At 43.8% G+C, this 16,358-nt stretch overlaps 1 protein-coding gene across 2 annotated transcripts in view; it reads left to right on the top strand.

Annotated features, from left to right (window-relative positions):
• The first annotated feature begins 3,630 nt into the window (after positions 1-3,630).
• LGR4 (leucine rich repeat containing G protein-coupled receptor 4) overlaps positions 3,631-16,358 on the top strand; it is a 99,222-nt gene continuing 86,494 nt past the window's right edge. For both annotated transcript variants that reach the window (XM_045808594.2, XM_045808593.2), the window contains exon 1: positions 3,631-3,815. In XM_045808594.2, the coding sequence (XP_045664550.2) occupies positions 3,631-3,815 (185 nt within the window). The remainder of the gene's footprint in view (positions 3,816-16,358) is intronic.

The raw sequence follows: 16,358 nt of genomic DNA, 5'->3' as shown, positions 1-16,358 counted from the left end.
TTCTTTTTAAGATTTTATTTATTTATTTGACAGAGAGAGTACAAGCAGGGGGGAGTGCCAGGCTCAGCGAGAGGCAGGCAGAGGGAAAGGGAGAAGCAGGCTCCCCACGGAGCAAGGAGCCCGATGCAGGACTGCATCCCAGGACCCTGAGATCATGACCTGAGCCGAAGGCAGATGCTTCACCTTCACCAACTGAGCCACCCAGGCGCCCCAACATTTTTTTTCCTAAGCTGATTGCTGTGAATTCAGATTTTTGTTCTTTCTGTAAGTCGGAAATAATTCATACAAAGTGAAATTCTGTCTGTTTGAGGACTATAAAACATGATAGCACTATGGGAGAGCCCCCACAACCTCCCAGTTTTTATTTCCATAACACAGCACCTTGGCCCAGCAGCCAGAGCCTCTGCATACACTTACGCAGTCTCTATATTTACAGGAGTGCCTGGGTGAGGAGGTGAATGGGACCAAAGTCTAGCTTGTTGACTAGTCGATAAGCCTTGTGCCCTTTGCCCAAAAGCCCCAAGGTGAGCATCCCTCGAAAAGGGTGCCTGGTCCATTGCCCAAAAGTGCCCCGTAGAGTATACAGAAACACTGCTGCCGGGCTCCACTTCCTCTGAGTTAGCCTGCGGACGCTACACGTTCACTCATTCACAGCTACAGAAAATGAGAAAGAGGAACCAGTCTGCGAAGAGTCTGTTGAGTTTTAGCTTGCCAACATATTTTGGTTCATCCTGATATCTTTCTAGGTCCTTATGGTTTCTTTAAGAGCTGATCATTTTTCTCCAGTTATCTGGGATACAATCTTTTTTTTTTTTTACGATTTTATTTATTTATTTGACAGAGAGAGAGAGAGAGCAGCAGAGGGAGAGGGAGAAGTGGACTCTCCACTGAGCCTGGAACCCGACGCAGGGCTCGATCCCAGCACCCTGGGATCATGACTTGAGCCGAAGGCAGACACTTAACCAACTGAGCCACCCAGGCACCCCTCTGAGATAGAATCTTAAAAATTAATTTGTTTTGCCCTCTTAGGACATCTTATCCAAGAAGTGAAGACTAGGTGGCTAATTTGTCTTTAATGTAAAGCACATATACTATAGGAACTATAAGAGATATTAACACTTTGACAGATATTACCTCTTTTCTTCCTTACCCAAGTCCATTGCTCTTGAAATTTTGTCTTCTTGGACAAGCTGCAAATTTGAATCCTCCTTTCTCACCGTCTTCACCTGCCAGACAATATGAATTTATTCTTCAATAAAATCTACATCTCTCCTTTCTCCAAAATCTGAATCTCTCCTTTCACCTAAGTTGTCAGCCCTAATATTTTATTCCTTGGAAGCAAAGGATAAATGTGGTTTACAGACTCCCTATATCACTTTCACACGATGTGCATCAAAATGCTAATTCCTGGGCTCCACCCAAGTCTATTAAATCACTTTGTGTCTTTTAATCCAGCTTTGCATGCAATTCTTATGCTTACTGAAGTTTAAAAACCACAACTTTAGAAGAAAGGAAATGAGTTATTGGAACAAAAAAAATCAATGTAATATATAATTCCCATTTTAAAACATTGTAAGAAAGTGGTATCTTGGCAGGAGAAATTCTGTCATCCTTCAGTGTTGTTATAAAAGAGTGGTCTTAAAAGAATCAATTAAAGAAACCCAATTTACAAGTTTTCCTCATGTCACTTTCTCATGAGAGTTGCTAGAAAATAATAGAAATGATTAGGACAATGGGCACCAATTTAGGGAAGGCTCCAAGGGCACAAGACAAGGAGCTGTAAGACCAGGAGTTGCTCTGTGATGATTTTGGTCGGCACAGAAAACCAAAAGGCTTCAGATTTCTCATCTTCAAAACCAGAGAGTTTTCCACATAGCTTTGAGTTCTCTTTCAGACCCACAGTTAGAGGAAATACATCATTCTTAAAAACTTGAAGTCAAGGCATGTTTGTATTTATTGACTCTCTAGCATATAAATCAATTTATTGTATATTAGTCACGTACCCAACTGGGCATTATTTTTAAAGATAAACTCTCAAATGCAAAGAAGATGGCAATGTTTCATTTTAAACTTCTTAGGTCTGTATCAATTTGTTTCCATTTTCCTTAATTTTAGTTAGGTGACATGATGGGTAAACTTTAGGATAGTGACATTTTTAACCCCATCTGCCTCAAACTATTCATGAAAACTGTCCCTAATATAGATAGTAAAACAACGCAAAGGCATAGTGGAAAGTAAGAAAAGAGGTGCCCCTAAAGCAGTATTTGGCGCAAACAATGATTCTGTGGAGTCTGTTAAGTCACAGAAGTCCACAAGAGGGAGGACAGCTGATAATTACCTGACACCAAAGTTGCTGTTGGCTTCTCAGCGGTAGTCACCTAGCACTCAAATGTTCTCCTGTCTGGAGAAATTGTCCAGTATTCAGAAACATCACCTCTTTTGCCCTTACAAGATTCCTGTGTTTTTAGATTTTAAAGTACTGAGGAAACAGTCTGAATTGAGATCACCAAAGCTTGGTATCATCGGTGGTTAATTGCTAAGACTTAGCTATCCAGTCCATATCAAAATAGCTGTAAAGATCTCAGGTCTTGAAGTGAGAGGCGTGTGCGGGTACGCTGCTTTAATTCAGTATATAGCTAAAACCTAAATATTTATGTCAGATGAGGGAGACTTTCCCCCTCCTCCTCCTCATCTTATTTCCATTTGCACAGCTCCCAAAGTCTTCACCCTTTGGAACAGTGGAGAGTCATTTGAAACTTAACTGAATGCTGGAGGCAAGTTCTACTTTTCAGGTCATCCGATTTAGGAGATCCAGTTTCTGCAGAGGGAAGAAGACGGGTGGGGGAGGGAAGAAAACCAGACTCTACGTCTTCAGATCCTTCCACCTTCCATCCACAGTCTGCCACACAAATCGAGCCAAATCGGGGATTTTGCCTTGAACCACCACCACCACCACCACCACCACCCTGTCACTCACGCCCGATAAACACGCCCCTCTGGTCCTACTCTTGGCCAGTGGCGGCTCCCCTTCTTGCATAGTAATGAGCTCGAGACCTCCGCGGGCCAATGGCGCTCTGGGAGAAGGGTTAGTTTTGCATGTACCTAAGTGATTTGCATAACCCAGCGGCTGGGGGCTTGGGAACCCGAGCGTGCAACCCTAGAAGGGAAAAGGACGGGAGGAGATTGAGCTGCGGCGGCGAGAGAGCGAGCAGGAGCCTGGGTGTTTGTACGAGAGTCGGGCGGGGGCTGGGGCGAGGGGCCGGCATGGCTGAAGGCTGCGCTCCGCAACCTTGAAGAGCGGCTGCGGCGGGAGGCCGGGGACAGGGAGGCCGGTGCGATGGCAGAGCGCGGCCCCGGCAGCTGCGCACGGCCCGGCTGGCTGGCCTGAGCCGCCGGAGGAGCGGGGCTGCCTCTGCGCTTCCATGGAGCAGCGGGAAGGGCGAAACTCCGGAGCGCCGCGTCCCTGCACTGCTGCCGCGGACTGTTGAAGGGGCCGAGCCCGCGCGACCGCCGAGAGAGGAGAGCCCCCGCCCCAGCCCGCCGGCCGGCCGCGGGGGCGTCGGAGGGCAGCGGAGGCGCGCCGAACGAGCGGCGCCGCGGGAGAGGCCGGCGCGGGAGGCGGCCGCAGCAATGCCGGGCCCTCTGGGGCTACTCTGGTTCCTCGCCCTGGGGCTGCGCGGCTCGGCCGAGCCCAGCGGAGCGGCGCCGCCTCTCTGCGCGGCGCCCTGCAGTTGCGACGGCGACCGTCGGGTGGACTGCTCCGGGAAGGGGCTGACGGCCGTGCCCGAGGGGCTCAGCGCCTTCACCCAAGCGCTGTGAGTGCCGGGGTGAGGGTACCGGGGGTGGGGGTGGGGGGAACAAGGGGTGTTGTGGGGGTGGAGCCGGTGGTCAATCCCACCCCACCCACCAGTGTCCCGAAGAGCTGGGCGCGGGTCACCTGTATGTGGGGTGCTCGGCACCCACTCCCGCGGGGCGGGCTTTCCAGACTTTGCCAGCCTGGGTCTGAGCCACGAGCAGCTTTTCCCCCTAGACTTTGGGGCACAGTCACCCCCTCCCCCGCAAGTGCATCTGGGGCCAAGCAGGAGGAAGGAATCTGGAAACGCTTGCCCCTGGCAGCCTTTTCAGGAGACCTTCCCTTCTCACGCGGGCCCCCGCTCAGCTGGCAAGAGCTTCGTCATCGGTAGGCAGAAGGCGTCTAGAACTTGGCCTGGGTCTGCAGACCTACGCACGTTTCGTGGGGAAACACCTGGAGCTTTCTGGGTTCCAGCACGTGGGGAGAAGAAACACCTGTGCCTCGGCCAGGGCGAATCCCCTTCCAGTTTGACCTCATCCAGGTAGAGGGACCTGGCACCTCGGTCCAGTTCCACTCCGGACTCGCAGACAAACGCCCAGGGTTCTGGAGCGCTGGGGGGGAGCCGGGCAAAAACAAGACGGAAGGAGGGGGTGAAATTGCAGGTTTCTTTTGGTGAAAATACTCTTCTTACCCAAGTAGGCCTTTTAAAGAAGGAATGCTGACCTGAAGTACAGGATGTTGGAAGAAAATCAAAGTTCCAGAGCATATTCTCTGCCCAACCAGAATGGAAGGCAGCAGTTTTCTGCTGTACCTTAATCCGCAGAACTTTTCTTTTGAGCTGCCTGGGGCTGGGAAAGCCACTCAGTTGGTTCTGACTTCTAAAATCTCCCTCCTCAAAGGGAGACCTGAAGCTTTAGACATTCCCTTCAGAAAAGAAGAGGAATCTGAAGTCGGTGTTGTAGGTGGTATTGGCAAATACGACCAATAAAGAATAGGGTAATTGAATGCAAGGCTTGGTGTATGTGCTTGTGTTGTGCGGCGATCGGAGTGATTAAATCAAGAGCAGTGAAAGAACTGCCTGAAAGAGGAAGGGATTCTGAGAGGTCCTTGGGTGAAGGGAATTTCCTTTTACCTTATAGCCAAGGAAGGGGACCTCTTAGAAATAAATAATTTTTTTTTTTTTAAAGATTTTATTTATTTATGTGACAGAGAGACAGCCAGCGAGAGAGGGAACACAGCAGGGGGAGTAGGAGAGGAAGAAGCAGGCTCACAGCAGAGGAGCCCGATGTGGGACTCGATCCCGGTACGCCGGGATCACGCCCTGAGCCGAAGGCAGACGCCTTTAACGACTGCGCCACCCAGGTGCCCCAGAAATAAATAATTTTAAAGGAGTAGCTGACTCTGTGAAGAAATCCTTTCTATGCAGGGCAGAGCATCGCTGTGTTTCCAGGTGGGTGGTGGGAGGTGTTCAGCTTGCTCTCTGCCAGTGGGGTTTTACTGAATATTGCAGCCTGTTGCCTTGGAATCTGTCTCATTCTTTGGCCTCCAGCTCCCCTGGCTTATTTTTCCTGTTTCACGTTTAAGTTATGTATTTGAAGTCGTTTTCCTCCAGTACAGTGAAATTTAACTTTTTTACTGACAAATTCATTTTGCTGTGAAGAACAGTTTGCCCCCAAAAAGGTACATTAAGTGGGCAGGTTTGAGTGGAAGTGAGGGAAAGAAGACTGGGTAGAGGAAATGGGGCTCTTTTTTTCCTGTTCTTTTGAAACTTAGGGAATTCATGCAGGAGAGGTGCCTTTACCTAACACCTCTCAAGCCTCTCTATTCATAGAAAAGCATGTTTTTGCTATTTTGACCAGTAGTAAAGACCTTGGTTAGTAGATTCCTCCAGTTTTGATGATAGACGTGCCCTGTAAGGAAAAGGGCTGTTTTACATTAGTACTTAAAACCACAGAGAAATATCACATGTTTATGTGAGCACGTTCTTGTCTGTAGAGCATCTTCCTTTAGAACTTACTGGAGGTAGTAAGATACGATGTTCTCAACTTGGAGCCGTACAGAACTCACCGTTCGAGGCTTGGGAAACAAAAATCATTGGCAACTGTCCCAATTAGGTTGCCTAAACTCGCACCGTCATGGCACTTTCTGAGGTGCTGGGGTGAGCAAATGTGCTACGTTTTCCTCTTCCACTTGTGACCTATAGCTAGAGTGATCGGACATCCTGATAACTCCTTATTTCATCCCGGTCTCTTCATTTCATCCTCAAAAGTATCTATTATGTGACTACCCCACTTAAAGGGCATTTCAAGGGCAGTGTGTTTGCATTTTGAGAAACCATCTAGTTCAGCGAATCTCAAAAGCCATGTTGAGGACGGGCAGGTGCTGAAGGTTTGCACACTCCAATTGATTTGGGATCACCTGGGATCTTTTTCCAAGTACTTCCGATCTGCTGACCCATTATAGCTTTAGTGAGCCACAGTTACATACGAAGGGATTAGATCCATGGTCCCAAACTCTTCCCGATTTCTGAAGCATGTGCATCCATGGCTCTTACACAGGAAATTACAAACGCAGATACAAGTTAAAAAGATGAGGCCGATTAATCAAAGTTGTTTTATTTTCTTCTCACGGCTCAGTGGTACATGTGGTATCTTCACCTCCACCAGGGATCTATGCATCCCACTTTGGAGACCCTGGGACCCACAAAGAGCAGAGATTTTATTTTACTCAACTTGGAGGACACAGAGCCTGGTACACAGGAGGCACTTAAAAATGTTGCAGCGAAGAGAGAATAAGTTAAGGCCACACCGAAGGCAGACTCGGGGCTTGGAATTCAGACATCATTCCCACACAGGATTGCCAAATTCAGCATTCTCAGCATTTAGTCTTTTGTCCCGATTTGAGAAAGCCCCAGAGAGAGGATACTGCTGCTTCTTTAGGCTCGTTTAAACTTGTTCCGTCCAACAGTGTCTATTTCCTGCTGAAAGCTGCTTTATCCGAGTCTGGGGGCAGAGTCAGACGTAATCCTCAGTATTGTTGATGGGATTCCTGTGTTCACACTGTTTGCTGCACCTGTACTGGTTATTTATATTTTGCAAGAGCAGTTCTCAATCCTGTGTCACAATACACTGGCTTGTCACAATTCACCCCGGGGTGTTTTAAAGGAAGTAATCTTACTGGTATTAAAATTCCAAAGTTTATTTTATCAAAGGGATTCAAGGTTATTCCTATAGTAATGGTAATATGTCACTTTTAACCACCTACACTCCCAGATTCTTGAGAGAAAGAGATGAAGTCCCACTGGTGGTGGGGAGAAGTTTGTGCACCTGTGTCTCCTGGTTTATGTGTTACACTCTCAGTGTTGGGTGCTGTAGTCTCGGAGCACAGGTCTCCACATCCTAGATTACGCCTAGTAACCAGTGTTAAGATTATACAGGCCGTTTCTGTGGCTTCATGGAGACACTGGTGAGTCTGAGCCCTTGGTCACAGTCCTTACCTTGCCACTAATTAATTCTGTGGCCTTGGGCAAGTCATTTTCCTATTTTTGAGGCTGCGGCAGGGGCAGGGGAGGGGGGAAGGAGGTTGGGGGAGTAACAATTTTCTCATCCGAAAAATGAAGTCATTGGATCCACTAGATTATTTCTGAGGCTGCCTGTAGTTTCCAGAAGTTCTATGATTTTATAATTCTTCCATAATTTTGGGATGACAAGGTGACGATAATGTTAGATCCTCTCGTAAAAGATCCCAGGAGCAGCAGGATTTCGTTCTGGGTGAAGTTGCACAAGCCTCTTCGTTTCCACTCACTTGGAGGAAGAGTTCTTTGTGTTTAGAAGTGTGTGTTAGGAAATTTGCCATGGAGACTTGTTGCAGAATGCATGACTAGCTAAGGCGCTTTGGTAGGGTAGAATAGCCCTGCTTGTTTCCTGTGGGTATGGCTTAACACTCGGAAAATAAAATCATTCTGTTTCAGTAATTTGGATACTGTACAAAAAGTTACTCAACGTCCTCACTTCCATATAATTAGTCATAATCTCTCCAACCTTCACGCTGTGCGTATCCTGTGCAGTGGGCAGGTTATCGAGCTTTCTATATAGAATTGATGGTTACCTGAGAGGCTTTGAAGTGTTTTTTCAAAATAATCTGTTGTTTTTTCTTTCCGAAGCATCATCTCAGATTCTTCCTTAAGATGTTTTTTTTTACTACACCAAACACCTTTCTTCTTTTAACAGTATCATTTGAAAATATTTTCTTCTGCTTTCTCCGATGTCACCTGCATTCTCTGGCGGGTAGTCATCAGTGGCTAAATGTTTATGCCTTTTTTGATGGTGGAGTTTGATATCTCTTGATTTCTGCATTAGGATGTGTACGTTTCAATGTTTAGTTTGTGTATGTGTCTTCCTACAGATGCATTAATATCACATACAAGTGAACTTTGTGTTTAAGAAGGCCAATCTATGAATATCTTTAAGTTTTGACCCTTTATTTTACAAACCAGCTGAACTCCTGGGTTCTCTTTAAATACAAGAGAAGAAAGAGCGTTCTGCTGGGAATTTGGAGAGCTGGTTTCCAGACCTGTCAATAAATCACACAAGTGACCTTGAGTGGGTAACATGCTTAACCCCTCAGGGCCTTGGTTTCTCCACCTGTAAAACAAGGAAGTAAACAACTCTTACTGCCAAGAGTTTTCTTTCTCTTGAATTTGATTTTTTAAAAAAAAATACATTTCTTGCATCCTCTCCCTTGGTTAAGGGAAGTATAGTTGTCTAAATCATGGAATCTCTCACCCACCCAGGAAACTTCTTCAGTTGTCCAGCTCTACTGGAATATTTCCATTGAATGGGGAGCTCACTGCCTCACAAGGTGACAATGTTCGTTGTCCGAACAATACTCAGGACTTGAACCCGTAATTCTCTTATTCAAGGTTTCTTAAGGTTTTTCAGTAACCACTAATGTTTTATGATTTCCAGTCTACATGCTCGTGACAGTTATGGTATCACAAGCATTTAATGTCCAGGCACTTGGCTCTTAACATTAGAATTGTAAGGTAACATTTGACAACTTAATCTCTTAGGGAAGATCAAAGTTTTGTACTGGTAGGTGGATCCCGGCAAGTTTAGGCATTTTCTTGGCCTCTTTCAGTCTATCTCTCAAATTCTTATTTTAGTCGTCTTTATAATAGTGAAAGTACTGACAGCCTGCAAGTTTGGGTTTTGGTTTCTGGTCTCCCCGTTGTGCCTATCCCTTCATTCCCATTTTTTCTTATCAATAAACGATGGGTATTGGACTAGATGATGGCACATGTCTCTCACTGCTTTGAATTTCTCTGAACCTGTGTACACTGTTAAGTAAAGTTCTCAGAATCCTTTAGTGATTCATTGAAATTTTTCCTAAGACAATCTCTCATTGTTTCTCTATAAAAAAAGATATAAATTTCCATAAAAGTACCATATTTGTTGGTACACTTGGGTTAGAGTTAAACCCTGCCAGATGTGCCTTTCACTCTGAAAAATGTAACTAATACCACTCAGAGTGTTCTTGATAAGACAGCTTTGTTCTTTTAATTTTTTAAGCTGGATTTCAAGGTTTTGGCTTTAGAAGGGTGTTATCCAGCTTGCCTTTAACGGTCTCAGGCAGCCTTCAAATTTTTGGCAATGCCAACAACTTTTCTTATATATAAAAGAATATGGATAGCTTTTTCCTTTTTTTCTCCAACTTTGTTAAGTGAACTATAGTTTTTTGGTTTTTTTTTTTTTTTTTTTTCAGAACTTCATTAAGATGATAAAATGCTCTATTTTTAAGTTCTGCCAGGGAAGAAAAAAAATGCTAGGGCATTTAGCAAATCAGTACTCTTACACAAATGGCTAATTTGTCTGCCTTTCTAGGCATTTCTTTTGTGTTTAAGTACTTGATAGTCAAACTGTAGGCCAGGTAGCACCCCTATGGTCTGAAATTGGGGAAATTCCAATTTGAATTTAGAAATCAGTCTTAGCAAGAGACAGATCATGACTTTATGGTTCATGTACATTTAATAACCTCAATTTCTAAAGACTTTAGCGAGTTTGTATTCAAATATCCCTTTTATTTTTTATTTGTTTATTTTTTAAAAGATTTTATTTATTTATTTGGCAGAGAGAGACAGCCAGCGAGAGAGGGAACACAAGCAGGGGGAGTGGGAGAGGAAGAAGCAGGCTCCTAGCAGAGGAGCCTGATGTGGGGCTCGATCCCAAAACGCTGGGATCACGCCCTGAGCCGAAGGCAGACGCTTAACGACTACGCCACCCAGGGACCCCTCAAATACCCCAACGACTACGCCACCCAGGGACCCCTCAAATACCCCTTTTAAATGGCAAGATGTAATTATGTAGTAGTCTACTCTGGACTCAACCCCCCACAGACAAGTATTTGTTCTTTTTTGTTTTTTTAAGATTTATTTATTTATTTGAGAGAGAGAGAGAGCACGTGTGCATGCGTGTGCTCACTCCCGCATACACAGAGAGGAAGAGGGAGATGGAGAGGGAGAAGCAGACTCTCTGATGAGCAGGGAGTCCAATGCAGGGCTCCATCCCACTGACTGAGCCCCCTTAGCACCCCCAAGTATTTGTTCTTGAACAGTGTATATGGCTGGCACTGTTTTTAGCGAGGTTCTTAAAATGTAGTGAAGTCTGTTTTGTCATGTATGAGCAGTTAAAAGTCTGAATGTTTGGGGTGGTTGTTTTCAATCTCTAAAGCATGTTTTGATACCATTATATATTTTAATTGACAAGCACAGTAGCCAGTTTCTCCCCCTCTGCACTAAGTCAATAGCAAGACTTGGCACTGGGCATCTCTTTTTTTAGATGCAAGTGATTGGGGAACAGGAATGCCCTTCTAACAGTCCAGGTCCAAGAAGTGAACATCTTTAAAAAATATATTTTCCTGGTTTTCCTAGCTTTTCTGTACTGAAAGGCCTTGCGGGGAAGGCATTGAATCACCCCCCTGTGGCAACATGTTGGCCCATAAGAATGTAAGAATAGCCTTGTAAGGAAATGTAAACCATAGATATTTTGGGAGGCAGCTGGGCCATTTAGATCCCAGACTGGTCTGATGTCTGTACTAGCGAGAAACTTTTGGGATAAGCATATCTAAGTTATTTATCTAATATAATGCTAGATATCTAAGCATATTTCAAGTTATTTAATGATGCTTTATCCTTCATATTTAATTTGTATTTAAGTATTAAAGATCAAGAGAAGTAAAAGATTATGTAAGCCCCTTTTTCTTTTCCTTTATTTTTACAATAGAATGTAGCCTTTTATTATTTTTTTTAACGAAGCTTTAAATATAAATTTGACCATCGAAAGAATGAAATCTTAGTGCACCTTGACAACAAAATATTTTTGATGCTTGAATCAGATTTCAGAACCTCATTCAGAAAATTCAGAGTTAAATTCTCCCCAGTCCTGTACATTTTTAAGGTTTTATTTGGGGAAATTTTCCCTCCTAAGAAGAGTGACATGAATTTGGCTGAGAGATGGTACCTATATGTTAGCTCTGTAACAGGGCAGGGCAGGGGAATGAGCCTAGGTTGCTTCCGGTCTCACTTCTCCATTCGCCCTCAGGCTGTGAAGTTCTCCCGGGTAGCTCCTAGTATAAACTGCAGACAGTAACTTAGTACAAGTGGGTGACATCAAAACTTCCCTGAAGAACTTGATGAGAACTGTTTTCTTAGAAAGATAGGTAGATGTCCCAATTCCCACTCTCATCTGGTTCTTGTTATTTTTAAAGATTTCCTTTTTATTGGAGAGAGAGAGAATGCTAGCAAGCATGGGGAGGGGGGCGGGCAGAGGGAGAGGGAGAAGGGGAGAGAGAATTTCAAGTAGACACCCTGCTGAGCATGGAGCCCAATGGGGGGCTCGATCGATCTCACAACCCTTGAGATCATGACCTGAGCCAAAATCAAGAGTTAATTGCTTAACCTACTGAGCCACTAAGGTGCCCATGGTTCTTGTTTTAAAGATGCAGGATAGGGGATGTACTTCCAAGTGTCAGGCTTTTCTCCAAAACTCTAGGAACTGTGCTGTGTTGTTGATTAACTTCTGGGTTTTCCCCATTTTCCTAAGAGACCCTTAGAGCAACTATATGGATCATACGAGAAGGGCTTGGCAGACAAGATTTTCCCAGGAGAGAGGAGACTCGTGGTTGCCACTCTGTTCTAGATTGTCACCCTTCTTGTGTGGAAACCATCTCAGAGGGCTGATTTCCTGTGGGAGAATTCTCCAGAGAAGATCACGAGCTCTTGAATAACTTAGACCTTAGGAACTCTGTTCTGAAGTCAACCAACTCTTGGGTGTCTGGCTACCCCAGTTGGTAGAGCATGCAGCCCTTGATCTCAGGGTTGTGAGTTCAAGCCCCATGTTGGTCGTAGAGTTTGCTTTAAAAAAAAGTGAAGTCTACTGACTCTTTTTGAGGTTGGGGGGAGAGAAAATAATGTCGACTAACCTTTAGGTTTCTTAATGTTCTTGAAAACTGTTCATATGCTCTTATGTTTTAGGCACTCAATTCATCCAGTCTTTGCATTTTCCAAAATGATAATTGCCCTTTGGTCCTCTTCAAACTCTCCTTACCTCACATAAATTGAAGCATAGACAGAATTCTTACACAATGTGATCAAAATTAAGGGAATATTAAGTAAACTTAATACACTTCAAATATTTTAAATATCATGTTTTAAAAATTGCACCTGGATTTACTGATATTTAGCAGTTTCTCATAATCTCACTTTTTGTCCTTTCTGTGTTACTTCTGCTAGTTCATCTCATTTGATTAGTTTTTTTTAATCTTAATATTTTCCTATCTTTGTAACAAAGAAAAATTTTCTTGTTGGCCTTCTGTTCTTTTCAAGGTCATTTTGAGTCCATGGTCACATAATCCAGCTTTTTTTGTCACTATTCTCGAGTCTTCTTTTTATAGGCCTATCTTTATGAGCAGGCCTTCAAATATGTTTTTTTTTTTTTTGAGAGTATGGCACAAAGAATCAAGACCCCTGAGTTCCCAACAGCGTGGGCATGTCACGTAACCACTTTGAACACTGACTTTTCCATCTGCAAAAAGACATGACTTCACTTTGTCTTCGAGGGTCACACCTGGGAAACTTCAGCATGACCTGTTTGAGTGATGGCAAGGACCCAATTTGTTGTCGTTTCTCCTGGGAGTAACTAAACAGTTGCATGTGTGTGTATGAACCCTGTTTCTCTGGTTCTTTGAATGTATACTAGGTCCAAAGCCTGTTACAGACTTTGCAAGTGAGCCATTGTGCTAATAGGAAAAAGTCTACTTACCTGGCAGATTTTTTTCATTCAGAAAATCATGAAGATCCTGGTGGAGAAAGAGTATAAATACACTTTTATCAAGATACCTTCTCATAGGTGGTACTACTCCCCTTTTAACACGAAAGCCCGATGAGGGAGGAGGGGTAGTTACAGATTCCCTAGAGGAGAGAGCTCAGGGGACATCATGTTTGCTCCCCTGGGTCTCTGTGATCGGCACTGCCTTCTTTTTTTTTTTTTTTTTTTTTTTAAGATTTTATTTATTTATGTGACAGAGAGACAGCCAGCGAGAGAGGGAACACAGCAGGGGGAGTGGGAGAGGAAGAAGCAGGCTCATAGCGGAAGAGCCTGATGTGGGACTCGATCCCAGATCGCCAGGATCACGCCCTGAGCCGAAGGCAGACGCTTTAACGACTGCGCTACCCAGGCGCCCCTGGCACTGCCTTCTTGAGATGGCCGGTCAAGTAGAAAGGTGCTATCCTAACAGGGGACACAGTGTATCTCCCCACAGCAGAAAGGCATGTGACCTTGGGCAGTGTCAGTGTGATCTTTAAATATTTTTTATTTTATTTGGCGGGGGGAGGGGCAGAGGAAGAAGGAGAGAGAATCCCAAGCAGACTCTGTGCTGAGCCCCACAAGGGGCTTGATCTCACGACCAGGAGATCACCACCTGAGCCGAAATCAAGAGTCTGACGCTCAACCGACGGAGCCGCCCAGGCGCCCCATCAGTGTGATTTTTAGATACGAATTTTCTACTTCCAGACTTTGGAACACTGGGGATTTTCATTAAGCCCTGCTTAACTCTTTGGGAAGCCTCATGGTGATGACTGCCGACTGTAGTTTCTCAGATCATTTTCCATTTTGGGGATGGATAAGATTTACTCAGGATTGACAGTTTAGCTGCATTCTTGTTTCTTCACATCACTTTGTTTCTAGAACTATTCAGATTATGAGAGAACTTTTTCTTTTAAGTACTTTAAAAGTGATATTTTATTTGATATTTGGATACCTCTGTCTTCTTTTTACATTTGAGATTGATGCTCAAGTTTTGTGGATAAAGTCATTTTAGAACTAAAATCCATTCTTTAAGATCTTCTGTATTTCTAGAAAGTTACATGGCATTCCTGTTAAGCACAGTTCAATCATTCTCAGAAACTTTAAGAACTGTTCTCGGTTTTGATTCGGACCCGATTTGAAAAAGAATGATAAAGCCAGAACAGCAGCTAACATATGCAGTGGTGCTCACAACTGATTTAGATGGGCCGAGTGTTTCAAATACAGTTGTGCATTTTCTACCCTGGGTCTCTTTCTTAAAAAAAAAAAAAAAAAATGTTTGAGATGTTTTTCCCATTACCATCTTGACATCTGCCTGGTTACACATGAATAGCTTGACCCAGTCCCTCAGCAGGGAGACTACCGTGGCCTTGCTTTCAATAGCCATGTCACTGACAAAGAAAACATATGGAATATTTCATTCCTGTCCTTTGCAAACAGTCTGGGGCTGTGAGGGCATGCAGCAGACGGCTTCATACTTCATGGTAGGTTGGCAAGTTTGTATGCTAACCACAGGCTCTGCCGCTCGCAATCAAACTGTGTTTTCCAAAGCCCTGTTACATTCTTGAAAAAGGAATCTGGTGTTTTGGAGAAATCAATTTCTAGTACCAGTTTGAATTAAGTTTGCATGACATGCTTCCATGGTGGGTTTCTGACTTAATCGTATATTTCACCAGTGGGAACTTGTATGCGCACACACACACACACGTGTGTGTGTGTGTGTGTGTGTGTGTGTGTGACATTTGGATGCTGTTCCCCAGGTTTGATATGTGGTGTGTGTTTAATGGATACACAGGTTGGGAATGAGGATGCTTGATTCCCAATAGAACATGCTTGATTCCCAATAGAACATGTCTGCCCCCATGTTTATCTTCTTGTCAGTTCAAGGCTAATTGATCGTTCTGTACTAGCCAAGTACTGCTGCTTTGACCTTTAAAGGTTTCTGTTGCATAGGACCAGCCTCTTACTTGGGGACTCTTTTTTCATTCTGGAGGCTTGTCAGCAGGTGTGGCAGGAGAGGCCGAGAACGTGAAAAAGAGGGTTAGATCAATTGTTGTCTTTTTCAGGTCTTCTGTGTCAAAAGAATTTGCCCTTGGCACAACCCTGGCTGAGGTGGCATTCCAGAAGGAGAAAAACCAAAAACAAAACCTATGACATCCCAAGATGAGAAGATTCATGACTTTGGTGGAGGAGATAATGACATCTATTTCATCAGGGTCCTTTCCATCCAAGTTACCCCAGCTTGAAATTCTAGTTTCATTGTTTCCTAGACATGTGGGCTGGTTTTGACAGGAGTGGATTTACTGAAAAGGAAATGAGCTCCTGCATTATCCCTGATATAGCCAAATATTTAAATGTACGTGTACATCTTATCTGAAAGGTATTTCTGATGGTTCTTGGTATCATTACCGAACATTAGCTGTAAAAACAATGTGCTAAGAGAAATTATTGCCTTTCACATTTTCTTATAAGTGTAATTCCTTTTTAAATTCTTGATTATCATAGATTTCCTTTAAATTTTTTGTCTCTTGGGAGGTTACATTTTCAAAAGCTTATGTTTTGTGGTTCTTCACAAATGAGTCTATTTAAGGTCCTCCCCTTTCTTTTAGTGCCTTCATATATTTATCCTAAAATAATTAGTTTAGTCTTGGGTGTTCCATCTTCCTTCTTTGACTACTTAACTAACTTCCATAACTTTGAACTCATATCATAGGAAAACTCTTCCAAATCTCTCAATTCTAAAATGTACCCTCTTTTTAGCGTACAGTTCCGCCAGTATTGACGTGTATACTGTAGTGTAACCACTACCACTGTCAAGATCTGGAACATTTCCATCCCTCCCCTCCGTCCGTGCCCTTTGTAGTCCTCCCCTGTCCCCTCACCCCTAGTCCTTGGCAGCTAGTGAACTGTTTTCTACCTTGGGTCTCTTATATTGTTTTGCATTTACCAGAATATCATAAATGGGGTGAAACAGAATGAAGTCTTTGTCTGGCTTCTTTTACTTACCATAATGCTTTTGAGATTCTACCAGTTTGTTACATATGCCGTTACATAATATTCCTTTTTATCGCAAAGGAGCATTCCGTGATATGGATGTGCCCCGATTTATTTGTCCATTCCAGTCGAGAAACTCTCACCTTACTTCCAGTTTTTGGCAATTATAAATAAGGCTGATATAAATATTCACGTAGAGGTTTTGTGTGAAC

Source organism: Ursus americanus, chromosome 24 (assembly GCF_024610735.1).
Source record: "Ursus americanus isolate L20-20 chromosome 24, mUrsAme1.1.p, whole genome shotgun sequence".
NCBI classification, from domain to species: Eukaryota; Metazoa; Chordata; class Mammalia; order Carnivora; family Ursidae; genus Ursus; species Ursus americanus.
The sequence above is the reverse complement of the archived record's forward strand: the minus strand, read 5'-3'. Positions and strand labels throughout refer to the sequence as shown.